The following is a 13005-nucleotide window of genomic DNA, read 5'->3' as shown; positions in this document are numbered from 1 at the left end:
TCTAGAAATCTGTTTTGCAGTCATTACATCAGCTATCCTCAGTCTCTCTTACCAAACACACACACACACACACACACACCCTGATGGAGCGATTGCAACATCTGAACTCTGCTGAACCGTGCTAGAAAACCAAAGTTTATGGATAGACGTTTGATCAGCAAGCGGGGAGGTTTTATTTCTTGAGCGTATAATGTTTTTTTTTTGTTTTTTTTATTGGGACCAGTTTTTGTTTCTTTTTTTTTTCATGGATCAATTTACATTTAACACTTAAGATAAATAGGATATAGAGGAGAAAGCAAACAACAACCGGGTCAAAGTCAAACTCAGGACATCATAATGTAGCTCACTGAGACATAAGGTCACCAAAACACAGGTTCATTGACACAGAGCCTTCCTCTTATCTGGCTTTTTGCCAAGTTACAAGCCTTTGAGTACACAAACTCACAGTATGCTTGCCTTCATATGAGGGATACACACTATAATCCACCATTAGGATCAAGCTCTAACAATGTTAGAATCAATGTAAATTAGATTATTAGTAAGTAGAACCTATAAGAAGCATTGAAAACACCTACAAGTGCTTAAATGATATGATAACAAAGGGGTTAGTAAGATTGTGAGGTTCTGAATATGAATCAATAAAAAAAATATCAGAGATCTGTAGACCTTTTAGGTGGAAAAGGCAACATACGGTCCCTTGTTTGTTTGTTTGTTTCTTTATGTTTTTTTCATTTTTTAATATATATCTTGTGGTTTCTTGTTCTATGTTGAACCTCAAGAAAGCTTCTGTTTTTGGTCCTGAAACAGAGATGAGCCTCACATGTTTAAGAAACACGTAATTCTATAAGGACCAAGCTTGTTGGTTTCTTAATGTTAGCTCTAAACTGGTAACACATACAGAACTTTAGTATATATATATATATATATATATGATTATATATAAAATGTGTCTTTATTAAACTTGCGATAACTGATTTTTCTGTATACGCGGCTGCCTGATGATACTTTGAGCAATAATTTTACAGTACACATTTTAAGATCATGTAAAAAAAATCACACTTTTATCAATGTAAATGAAACAAAAAAATATTTCTTACGTTATGGCATTTTCTACTATTAAAAAGAGAAGTCCCATGTGCCCAAAGATAGACATGTATATTTTGATCAAATAAAACTTTGAACCTCTGAGCTTACCGAAGCAGACCCCCCCGCCCCAAATATCAAAATTCAAATCAAATTACCTTCACTTTAACATGCTACATTATAGCTACTTCTGCTCCTCATTCAATTAATGTGAAACTTGTCATCTGATATTACAATATGTGAGAATTAAATTGGTGGGCACGAGTCTAAAAGACTGTATTGGGTCTCCTCGTCTTTCTCTTTTTTATGTATCTGATGGGGTCTTTTACTCAGGTTGTAAGGACAAACTAAATCAATGGTAACTATAAGATTTGATGAGGAATAAGAGGAATATGTGTGAGCTGTAAAAAGGAGAAATTATGAGACACGGAGGAAGTTAGGCCGTGAGACTGTAGATTGAGGAGAATATGGCCCCTAAAAATAAGTCTTTGAGTTGGCAGATGATGGGGGAGGGGGATTTCTGGCTCTGACCCGGATAGTCCCCTTGGATGGTTGATGATGATGGTAATTAAATGTGTTCTTTATGTCGAGTCAGCATATCCTCACTTTGTTACGGTCGGTCTCTGCAGACCAAGCCCTGCCAAGATTCCTGAGGTAATCTGCCAAGTAATTTTCATAAAGTATATTTCTGCAGTTGTCCGTCTGCACAGAGCCAAGTCCAAAGATAGCGACTGTGATTTACACAAGGAAGTTTTATTTTTGTTTAAGCTCTTTTAGAAACAGCAGCTTTGCTTTTTTAGTCTCTTTTGTTTTAGTATCAGAAAGGAATTTTACTCCCAGTAGGGTGTGTTACCTGATATGTGTGTGGGTCCTTGAACAAGCCTTGTTTCTGAGGCGATACACCTGCCGCTGTAAGACGAATATAGCTCTCGGGAAATAGTTGTGTTTAATCTGGTGTTTGTATAGAAAATACCTCAGGAATTTATGTGATGGCACTTCATGTTCTTGTGAACTCTAAAAGGAAAGATTCCAAGCAATGAGTGTGGCTCGGTGCACCAGCTTTTTAGTATTTCAATGATGATCTACAGTATATTGTACATTGTGTATCATTCAGTGGCATGAAAAGGTGAAAGTCTCTTATTTATTTCTCTAATCTACAATAATAAAGTTTTCATAAATACATAAGATACAGGAAATAGGAATTTTACCATTTGAACATGTAGAGCTCTAAGCTTGCATTAATTCACCACATTTTAGAAACCTCCTCTTTAAGTATTAAATCAAAACTACACTTTAAGATTTTAAACTGAATTGGATTATGGATAATTTAATTAAATGCAACATGAAACCAACGATACGGCGTAAAAATGACAAACATGTTCTTCTTTACACTGTAGAAATCTTCTTGTTACGTCTTGTGATGTCACCACATTTTTTCCACCCACCAACATTTGTCAAACATTGTGTGTAACTGGCAGAATACACAATGAGTCACATTACCTTTGTCATTTTTATTTTTTCCAAGTTCATCACTGATGAACATGCTGCACATCATTCCTGAACTGTTTTTATTTTCAGTCTCTCAGTAATTCTTTATATGTGAACAGACGCGCCAGCTAAGACTACAACATTTGAACACATTTTAAATCATTATGTCAGTACCTATACATCTGAAGCCACAGTCAGGTGATGGTAGAGGACGGTTAAATGAGACGACATGTCTTTGTGTACAACACAAGTGCAGTAAAGTAAAGTCTGGTTTCACTGAGGCTCCCTCAAGGAGGGTGTCATTTAATTTGCTTTATGGGTGAGAATTACAATTCTACAAATACTGAAAAGATCATTAAAAGACCACAAACAAGGGACATTATCCCTTTATGTCTAGTGCAGACTGCTGTAACCTTCCAATAGTGCAGCTCCAAGTATACTGTACAAGTGTCATACCCCACAGCTCAAGACCGTGTCCCGGCCTTTATTTAATAGGGTTGGTGACAGTTAGCTTAGCTTAGCATAAAGACTCTAAACAGAGGGAAACGTCTAACTTGGCTCTGTCATAAGGTAACAAAACCCACTTACCCTTTTGGTTTTTGTAACATATCAAACATATGAAATATGTTACTTAGTGAGCTTACAAGATGCAGAGTTTGGGACAGAGCAAGGCTAGCTGTTTCCCCCTGTTTACAGTCTTTATGCTAAGCTAAACTAACCATCTACTCTAGCCTCATATTTAAAGGACACATTTCTAACGCTGGACAAGAAAGGAAAAAATGCTGCCTGCACCAGATTGTCACTATCTCTGTTCATCAAAGTGTCATGCATTTTTTCAGACAAATCAGCTCTGTTCCTTTTTGTTAGAGTTTGTCTGGCTATCATGAGTAGCAATGCTGCTCTAAATGGCCATAATTCAACTGAAGCCTTCCAGTGGTTCAGAGTGACCCGTGTCCCCTTAGCCTGGCTCCACTAAAGCAGCACATCAGAAGGGAGGATCACAACGTGAAAACACACTGGAACTGGAGTCTTGATCGTCTCCCGAAGCATCAGTTATGAAGTCTGTTTACAAATGTTTATTCTGCAACTAGATTCACTTGACTGCACACTCTTTACAATTCACTTTATTTGGAATACAGTACGAAAATCAACCCATTTTTCTGGGCTAAAGTGGTCAATAATACTTTGTTTGACAGACAGCCCTGGTGTTTTGTAAAGTAGTATAACATCTCCCTCTACAGGAGGGACACAACTACTGAACCTCACAGTTGGGACATTTTCCTCCACCTGCACCAAACCAAACCACACTGTGTTACTATGGTGACCTTGTCTCACATCCTCTGTCTGAAATGAACTGATATGAACACAGTCCTGAGGTGTGATGACGGTTAAGGAATGAGTTGGTTGCTTCAGGGCAGGGGTTCAGGTTGAGGATGGATCACAATCAGCTTGCAGGAGTGAATATTTACACATCAATATTTACAGATTCTTCACAAACATGCATTGACTTGGAGGAGTTGCAGCTACTTGGTGACTGTTTTATTGTTTCAGCTGGTTGAGTCGAAGAGGGAGAGGAACAAAATAGGCCAATAACAATATAGTAGCTGTCAAGACTGTGAAGGATGCAAGGTCGGTGAAGTGATACAGGCCAGCCCAATTCCTTCCTTTATTTCTTCGCTAAACGAAAAAGAAGTTAAACCTGGACTCCGGGTTTCTCAAAGTGTGTAATATTGTGAGGAAATGTTGATTCTGTGAGCTAATCTGTCGGGCACTTCTTTTGTTTTTTTATTAAGAGAATATATTTACAACACCGTGCCGTTATTCATTTTACACAAAGTAGTATTAAGGAGCCTTAACAACATTCATTTTGTGGCAAAATGCAGCAGTGAAGTGCCCAACATGTTCATAGACAGTTGTTTTTTCTTTGTTTTCTGCATGTGAATATATTTGTGCGACAACATGGAGTTATTGCTTTTCAGTCTTTGAGAATCAGTGTTTTGGTTAACAATGCCAATCAAATCAGTGTTGTTTGTATAAGACTTCAGAAAATCCCCAAACAATACAAGCTATATGCGCATGTCATCAATTGTGTGCAACACTTTTTAGCTGATTCCATGCTCATAGAAGAGAACATCAGGTTTAATTTTCTATGACCGCTAGGGTTTTCGTATAATGAGGTGCTGAAATCCGTGCAGCAGTCATCCATCATGTCTTTCAAACAGAGCTACCTCAGGGGGACAATCAACTGAACATAAACAATATCCCCCACTGCACTGTCAGTGTTTATGTGTTTGATTCTGGAGATATCATTTTTCTGGGTTGTTGGCAGTCCACTGTTCATAACATCACCGCTACTCCAACTGTGTGGTCCGGACTCTGTACACATTTTGCTTACATTATAAGTGAATAATTGTATTCTGAATTAAAAAAACTAATTGTAATATTTTGAAACCTGTTTTAAAACATATTCCATTTGACAAAATATGTTTTCAAAAGAGGAAGGCCATCCAATATTATCAATGCTTTTCACTTTTAGTTTAGCTAAGTTGATATGACATTATGAGAGGGCAAACGTCAAATAACAAACATCTATTTAAAAGTCAAGGACTTTGATATAGGCACGTTTTGCAACCCAGAGGAGGTAGCAATTTAGAGGAAAAGCCAGTTTCAGCATTTCAGATTAATCATTCAAAACAATTGGCCTTTTTCACAAAAAAGATGTGGATGTGTAACAGAAGAAAAGGCACAATTATAACAAATAGAATCAAATTAAGCTGAATTCAAGGTCCAGGTATTGTGGCTCATTAGCATGGCTTACTGGGGCAATTAAATAGAACATGGTTGTTATTGTTATTATAGTTGTAGTCTATGTCTACTATGACAAGTCCAAATGAAAAAGGCCATTTCACACCATATTGGAGCTTAGACTTTGATTTAAAGTGATTAATTTACATATTTTTTAAAACTCTGGTTCCTCTCCTCCCTTTCGAGAGGGTATATATGTTAGGTTTCAGTTCAGGTAATCTCTTTCACTCTATACAGTTAGTTATCCGTAGCTATCGCAGTCACTGTGAAGTGCCGACCTGTGTATCCATATCTTTACCAGACAGGCTTGAACAAATAGGGTAAAAATAGCCTCACACAAATGTCAAATAAGTTTGAAACGCAACGGGGCAATACAATAAATCTAGTAATGCGGTAATAGTTGAGTACATGTTTTTTATATAATTAAAATTCGGTAGATTGTGGGTACGAAAAGTGGGGGTGGTAATGCGACAGTAACTGTGTGCATTCCACCGGCGTAGAAGAAGAAAACCCGGAAGTAGGGTTTGTTTTGTATTTTTGTCGCGACGCGGGAACGGGACGGTCGAGCACACTGAGGTCGTAAACAAACTAACGCGATTCTTTGTACATCCATTGAATGGCAAGTTTATAGTTCAATATCTACTGCAAGCAGTGTTTAAGTTGTATGCAACAACAATGCCATAATTAAGCTGCAACTCTCCAAACTTCAAAGGGCTACGTTCAAGATAGTCGTGCTTAATCGGACTTAGCTTAGTTACAATCAACGGAAACCGTTTCCCATCTGATCATAGTCAACGTTACTTCCGATTATGTCATTTTTTATTTATGTGTCTCTCTCGATCGTATTGACAATGTTCACAAATATGGTTTCGGTGTACTTTTCAGCATCATGTAACGTAATGACGTTCAAAAGTGTCACAAACTGCATCGTCTAAAATTGCCATATGGTCGACAGAAAAAAAGCAGCTCTTGTCAGAACTAGTAATTCAGCACGAGATGTTATATTTCTTGCCATATGCAAGGTTGTTTTTGATTTAGTTACAGGTTCTGATGGTACTTAAACGTTTGTGCTCATAACTTTAGTTACATTATAACATACCCCCACCGTTGATATTTAATAGTTCATGCAGTCTTCTCTATAATCCCCTCTCTCCCACCAGGTCGGCCATTCTGACCATGCAGTCCAAAAAACAGGATGTGGCCAAACCGAATATCTCCCCAGTTCTGTTCATGACTGTGGACGGTGAGCCCATGTCTTTCTTCCTGCCACCGGGTCCTGTTAAAAGCAAGCTCCAGCCGCTCATCACAGCCGGGGCAGGGCTGTTGAACAATGTGCAGCAGCCAGGAGCAATCCTGCTGATACCCCCAGAGGAAAGAGGCATTATTCCTGAAAATAGGACTCACTGGTAGGTACTGGACCTGGACGCCATTAGAACATGTGCATGTCAGGGGGAATGCTGTCTCGCCTATTCAGTTGATGAAAGGAAACCGTGCAAAACCTGTTTGGTTTTCATGGTAATATTCAGCCATGTTATCTGTCATGTATTGACATTTAGTCTTCACAGCACATTCATGTTTACAACTCAATTATTACATATAATAGCTGTAAATAAGATACAGCTGAGCTCATACAGAGTCTCATACAGTAGCTGTTGTTTGTGCACTGCCAGTCCTCTAAGACTCATTAACATAATGCCTACCCTTATTGGACAATTACACCACATTTTGCTCTGTTAGAAGGAACTTTAATATTGTTACTGAGAAAATGTTATGTACTGTATATTAAAATGCTTTGCTTTAAAACGTTGTATTCCTATTATTATTTAATGACTTTTTAATTGGCACAGTGAGCTGAAACATTGCCATGTATCTAGATGTATGTGATCAGCTCAATGATTGAATTTAGCAAAAGTTGTTTCTGTGTAAATAACTTAAATAATATTCAGAGCACCGAAATGAAGTGGCTGTTTTCTCAGGTACGTGTCCACCCAGTACATTCTTGACTGTATTGAGAAGGATGAACAGCTGGATTTAGAGGACTATAGGTTACATTGTGAAGTGGTCCCGAGACAGTCCCCTAGACTCAACAATAACAAACACATCTCAACTGGACTCTCTGGAGGTATGATGAAAAGACCTAACTTTAATCAATTAAAGTTGAAAAAAAAGTGTGCACTGGTTTTGTATTAGCTGTACAATGTATCATTAAATTGGGAATCAATGTTACTCTGTTTAAATCTACTGATGTTTATAGTTTCTGTCATTCTTTCATTATGATTAGGCAGGGTTGCCTACACCGCTGAAGAGGATGCTGCCATTTTGTCTTATGTCAGCAAGCACAAGACAGAGACTAAGGGAAACCGGCTTTGGCAAAAGATGGAGAAGCAGCGCGTGACCACTCACAGCTGGCAGTCAATGAAATACCATTATCAAGTGCCACTGGCAAAGAGACATTCAGAGGTTGTGGAGGTGGCAACAACAGAGGAAGACACCAAGGCAGCCGAGAGCGAGACCAAGGTAATTAACCTGAAAGGTATTTTGTTATATATTTCTCTGTTGAGAGGCACCGATTATAGTGCAACTGGACAATCGACTCTAACCCAGTTCCAAACCACAATCCTGCAATTATTCACCATTTATTTATTTATTTGCTTCCATATTTTGCGAAAATATTTTCATTGAATTGTATTATGTGTAAGGGGGATGTATGCGCCCAAAATATAAGACACCTTTTTTAGTGCCAGTTGTACCAACAATCAGTGTGTCCAAGTAATACCAGGGAACCATGGAGTTATTAACAGTGGCGTTATGTGATTTAGCTTTTACTAGACATGCCACCATATGCAGGTTATCCAAGTTGTGTTTCAGGTGTTGGCTGTCAAGATATGAAAAATGATATACAGTAAAAAGTACATTGAGATAATATTAATATGTCAAGATCATGTCAATCGAGTAGTGTATCTTTTAATACTATCACTGGGTGGCACCAAACGGAATATATCAAATGTAGACACTGTTGCTTTCATTTTTCTAAGTAACATGATAATCATGTAAACACATCCAAAAAACTTCATTCACATACTTTCAATCGACATACAAATTCATCTTTAGAATATTTCCAAACGACTCATAGTTGCAAATTTTATGGACATGAAGCCTAATTTTCTTCTCCTTCTTCCCCTAGGTACAAGAAAATCAAAAAATAGATGTTCCAAAAAACTCCAATGGAGAAGACTCTCCTCCGATGAATTCAACGGAAACGGACCTAAAACAGGTACTAACCAGAACTCAATGCCAGAAACAATCACCACTGTTAAAGTATTGAACTGTACGTTTGCATGTGATTTATTAATATATTCAAAGGAATTGAACACAACAGATTTGGTGTCTCCACAGATAGGTGCCCAGTCCACTCCATCTGAAAGCAGAGAAACAGAAGTTGTCGAAGCTCAAACATCCATCCCTCCCCAAGAAGAAGTGCAACATGTGGACCCACAGACAGATAAACAACCAGCTGAAAGCACAGAGGTAGAGACTGTCGAAGCTGAAACATGTAACTCCGAGGGATCTTGTTTGGACGCACAGACAGATGCCCAACCCGTTTCAGCTGAGTGTGCAGAACCAGAAATGGAGGAACCACAAACAATCATTTCCCCACCAAAAAAAAGTGTACCAGGGGATTCTCCTTCAGCTGAGCCTGAGTCTCTGCCTGACACCTCCTCTCAGAAAGAGTCCGAAGAGAAGCAGAAAGCTTCCCCCAAGCCGGAGCAACTACAACGTCGATTTACGCGGCGGCGGCTCGTGGTCGACGTGTCTTCATTGCCTGAACCGTATGGCAAACAAGTCAGATCATCAACAACTTCTCCAGGGCGACTATCATTATCCCCTCAGCCCTCAAAGAAAACTAAAGCAGCCAATAAGTCCAATCTTCAGACGGACACAACAGAAGACCAGCCGCCTTCTAAGAGAGCCAGAGGAAAGAGTGTGGCAGAAAGTCAGGCTGCCGTCCCTGAAACCGCACAAGAAGGTTTGTTATAAGTCCATCAGAGTGGGGCGCGAAACAGATAGACGGCATCTTAATGTTTACAAGCTGTAAGGCAACAGACTTGACTTTGTTAAACCACAGGCAGAGTGGAATGATCTCTCGTCTCATCTTTCTACCTTCATCACTGTTTTGCAGATAGAGAGTCTAATTCAGTGCCACAGAAAGGAGAGAAGAAGAAAGAAAAGAGGAAGTTGGGGATTCTAGAAATGGCTACAAAGGAGTTTGAAGATGGAAGTGATGTAAGACAACAGAGAATAGAACATTTGTTAATGTGCTATGTTAAATAGATAGATAATTGTTTGTCAAAAGTTTTCAGATTCATCTATTTTCTTTTTCTCCATCGCTGAAAACTATCTGCTCAAAGGTTCACCTTAACAAATATAACCCCAATTATATTGGTTGAACACAAAGGCTGCGTCAAAGAACCATATGTTTTTCACATGGAAAAATCCTGAGTTCTTTAAATATTTCAACTCTTATGTTCCCATCTCCTAAGTCTGATGAAGATGGAAGTCTAGATCTCCAGAACCTGACTGAAACGGCCACGGTACAACCCACATCAACAGAGCCTCCACTCCGAACCTCAGACACAGCTTCAGATGTTGTTTCCACGCCGTCCAACCCTGAACATGGACCCATCCCCCAGGAGAACATGCAGGTGGCCGAGGCCTCCTCCAGCACCTTCCTACCTAAGACAGGCTGTCCTGAACCTGCGGCCAATGAGGCCGTCAATGCAGCCTCCAAGGCCCACCTGTTCATATTTGACAGTGAATCCCAGGAGGACTCTCAGTCCATTATTGGTGATAATCCAGTAGCTCTGTCCAAACCACAGTCAACAGTGAACAAAGACGCCGCACTTTCACTGACCCAGGTCCAGTTGGAAGAGGACAAGCAGCGAATCAAAGCGCTGATGAACCAGACTAACCAGGTGAGGACTGTGGTGCAGTAGATTCATCCAAAAGATGCCCTTTATTCTTGGTTGTATTCTGTTTGGTGGTTCTAATCGCCCATAACTATTTTTGTTTCAGGATTTAGTCAGTGTGACCAAAGCCCTGTTGAAGACCAGCGGAGACTTCTCTGCTGCTCTGGAGCAGCTTTTGAATCCCTCCTCCATTTCAGGACCAGTTTGGAATCGCTGTGACGATGGTCTTTTGTTCTCAGCTGATCCCGTCGTCCGACAGCAGCTACAAGAGAAATACAGCGAGGAGGACGTGGCCAAAAGAATCGTGTTCCTTGAGGTAGAGAGATGAAATTGAAAGACACATTAGTATAGAGAGAAAGGAGGAGAATAGGAGATCAAGACTTAAGCAGTTATTATGCAGCCTAACTAGTGTGAGCTTGCTTGCTGATATTGGATTATTTTCACATAAAAACTAGTGGCCCTCTACTTTATTGCTGCTTCTTCTGGCTAACTTGAGATGAAATCAGAAACCTTGAACCAGAGGTTTTAACTATTAAACATTTTAGGTAGATTAAGTTAGACCATTCTCTATACCTTTTGTTTGGGAACAGAATCTTTCAATGTGCTTAGAATGAAAATACTGTTTTATGTTTTTAATTAGTTGTATGCTCTCTTTCTTTAAATTGCATTAAATGTTTCTCACGGTTTCAAAAACACATGCTTTATATTATGAAATAAATATCCTGTTTTTCTAAGTATTGTGTTTCACCACTTATTTGAACAAATTGGATTTTAATGATTAAAAGAAAGAATACACTTGAAATCTGTGAGAGGTGGATCTCCAGAGGTTGAATTAAACTTAAACATTTTTTTTTTCACAGCAGACATATACACTTGTCATATATGAAAAACACAGGTGTTAATGATCAAATTGATGATGACTCGAATCCATTCAGCTTCTTTGATTCCAGTGTTATTGACTCACTGTCACTCAGTTGAATAGAACAGCTGTCGTTACTGTTGATGTAACACCTGTGCTTTAAGTCCTACTGCTACGCTTTAAATGTGCCTCTACTACACTATATTGATTTCAGTAACACTTACATAAATAAAACTACTACTATATAAATCACTTTGACAACAGCAATTACTGTACATGTTAATAATAATAAACTTCATATAAATGTTACTAATGGTTGTAATCAGAGTATTACATATATTATATTTATAATAATGAACATTACAAACAAAGACTTTCTGATCAGCCTACTCTTTTGTTTTTAGTTTTTATTTATTGGAAAAAAAGAAACAAATTAGTGTTGATTTCTATCCAATCCACCATTTTATTTTATTTCCCCGCCAATATCAATTGAGTACATTCAGAATTTTGAAACCATCTTCTGCAGACCCACGTGAATAAATTGTATCAGTTTAAAATAATAATAACAAAAATAATATAATAAAAGAGTAACGTAATACAATTAAAGCAGACATATTAATAACCACTTAAAATGAACCCAACAGGACACTTCCTGTGATTCAAATGGAACACAAACACCAGTATCCAATACAGGGGATTTCACCGAAATATGGCCACAAGTATTGCTGCACCGTTTATCTCCCCTTCATGTTTATGACATTAAATATAAGAAATAATGACAATTAACAGCAAAGAGATAATATGTCTATGAACACCTAAAACTGTATGTTGACATAACAGTTGAAACCATTTAATCCCATTGCCACACTGATAAAAAACAATCCTATAAAACCCTTTTTAGTATGAAACATTCACATCCACCTGGACCTAATGTACATACATCTAGGTCACACAAATTGTAAGAACCCGTTTAGTAAAGCAAAATATACCATGGTCTCCAATAACAGTACTCCATATATCCCTGGATTTGAACTGCTACATTTGTTTTGCTCAGCTTTTATCTGTAAGGTCTTTAGAGGATGCCTCCAATCAAACTACATTCATTAAGGAGGGTTGCTACAGTTTTACCAACTGGATGTCGTTTGGATTTCACTTGCTCCAACATACACGTAATGTAATGTCTCGTAGTTTGAAAGAATTTTTTAAAAATCTGGTAAATGTCTGCAAACTAAACACGTAAGGTGGTGGTGGGCATGCACTAACACTACCAGAGTTAGTAGATTTCGTAGCTTGATGTCCATCTTTGTCATGTTACTGTACACTTTGCTTTGGTTGGCTGGTTAGTTTGCCGGTGGTGTGGTGTAGGCTACAGGGAGCAAACTGTGTTGTTAGGCTTCTTTACAGCCTTTCAATGAATAAATAAAGCCTTTGATGTCGATACAGTACCAATAAAAGTGACTCCAGGCTGGTTTTACATCAACTCAAACATCAAATGATATGAAGGAGGTCTGTGTGTAAAACAGTTCCTCGCCTTTATATAATTGTGTTTTATTATCTGTGATCTAATCTGGTCTGCAAGTGACCATAACAACAAGTTTCAAAGTCCTGCAAAATTAATAAAAGCAGTATATGGCGACAATAACACACGTTTTGGTTAACATAGAATGATTACAAAACAGTGAAAAATACATTTTATGCCACAAATACAATTAACTAATGATTAGGATCGACGCACAGTCTGCATTGCAGCTATTTAGTTAAAAAAAAAAAAAATTGTTATAAAGGAAAGACCCATAGCTCCTT

The 13005-nt window shown here is 38.3% G+C and overlaps 1 protein-coding gene across 2 annotated transcripts; it reads left to right on the top strand.

Moving 5' to 3' along the window:
* Nucleotides 1–5889: 5889 nt before the first annotated feature.
* On the top strand, nt 5890–11077 carry terf2ip (telomeric repeat binding factor 2, interacting protein). 2 transcript variants are annotated; one of them, XM_034533715.1, is made up of 9 exons: nt 5890–5995; nt 6537–6782; nt 7353–7498; nt 7658–7893; nt 8561–8650; nt 8773–9403; nt 9557–9660; nt 9918–10349; nt 10450–11077. In XM_034533715.1, exons 2-9 carry the CDS (start codon nt 6553–6555, stop codon nt 10669–10671), a joined length of 2091 nt encoding a protein of 696 aa, XP_034389606.1. In that variant the 5' UTR covers nt 5890–5995; nt 6537–6552; the 3' UTR covers nt 10672–11077. The 2 variants fall into 2 exon arrangements, with proteins under 2 accessions (XP_034389606.1, XP_034389607.1); XM_034533716.1 differs by having other exon boundaries at nt 5896–5952.
* The last annotated feature ends 1928 nt before the right edge of the window (nt 11078–13005 follow it).

The sequence above is a fragment of the Cyclopterus lumpus genome, chromosome 5 (genome assembly GCF_009769545.1).
Source record: "Cyclopterus lumpus isolate fCycLum1 chromosome 5, fCycLum1.pri, whole genome shotgun sequence".
NCBI lineage: Eukaryota > Metazoa > Chordata > Actinopteri > Perciformes > Cyclopteridae > Cyclopterus > Cyclopterus lumpus.
Note: the sequence above shows the minus strand (reverse complement) of the source record. Positions and strands in the feature narration are given on the sequence as shown.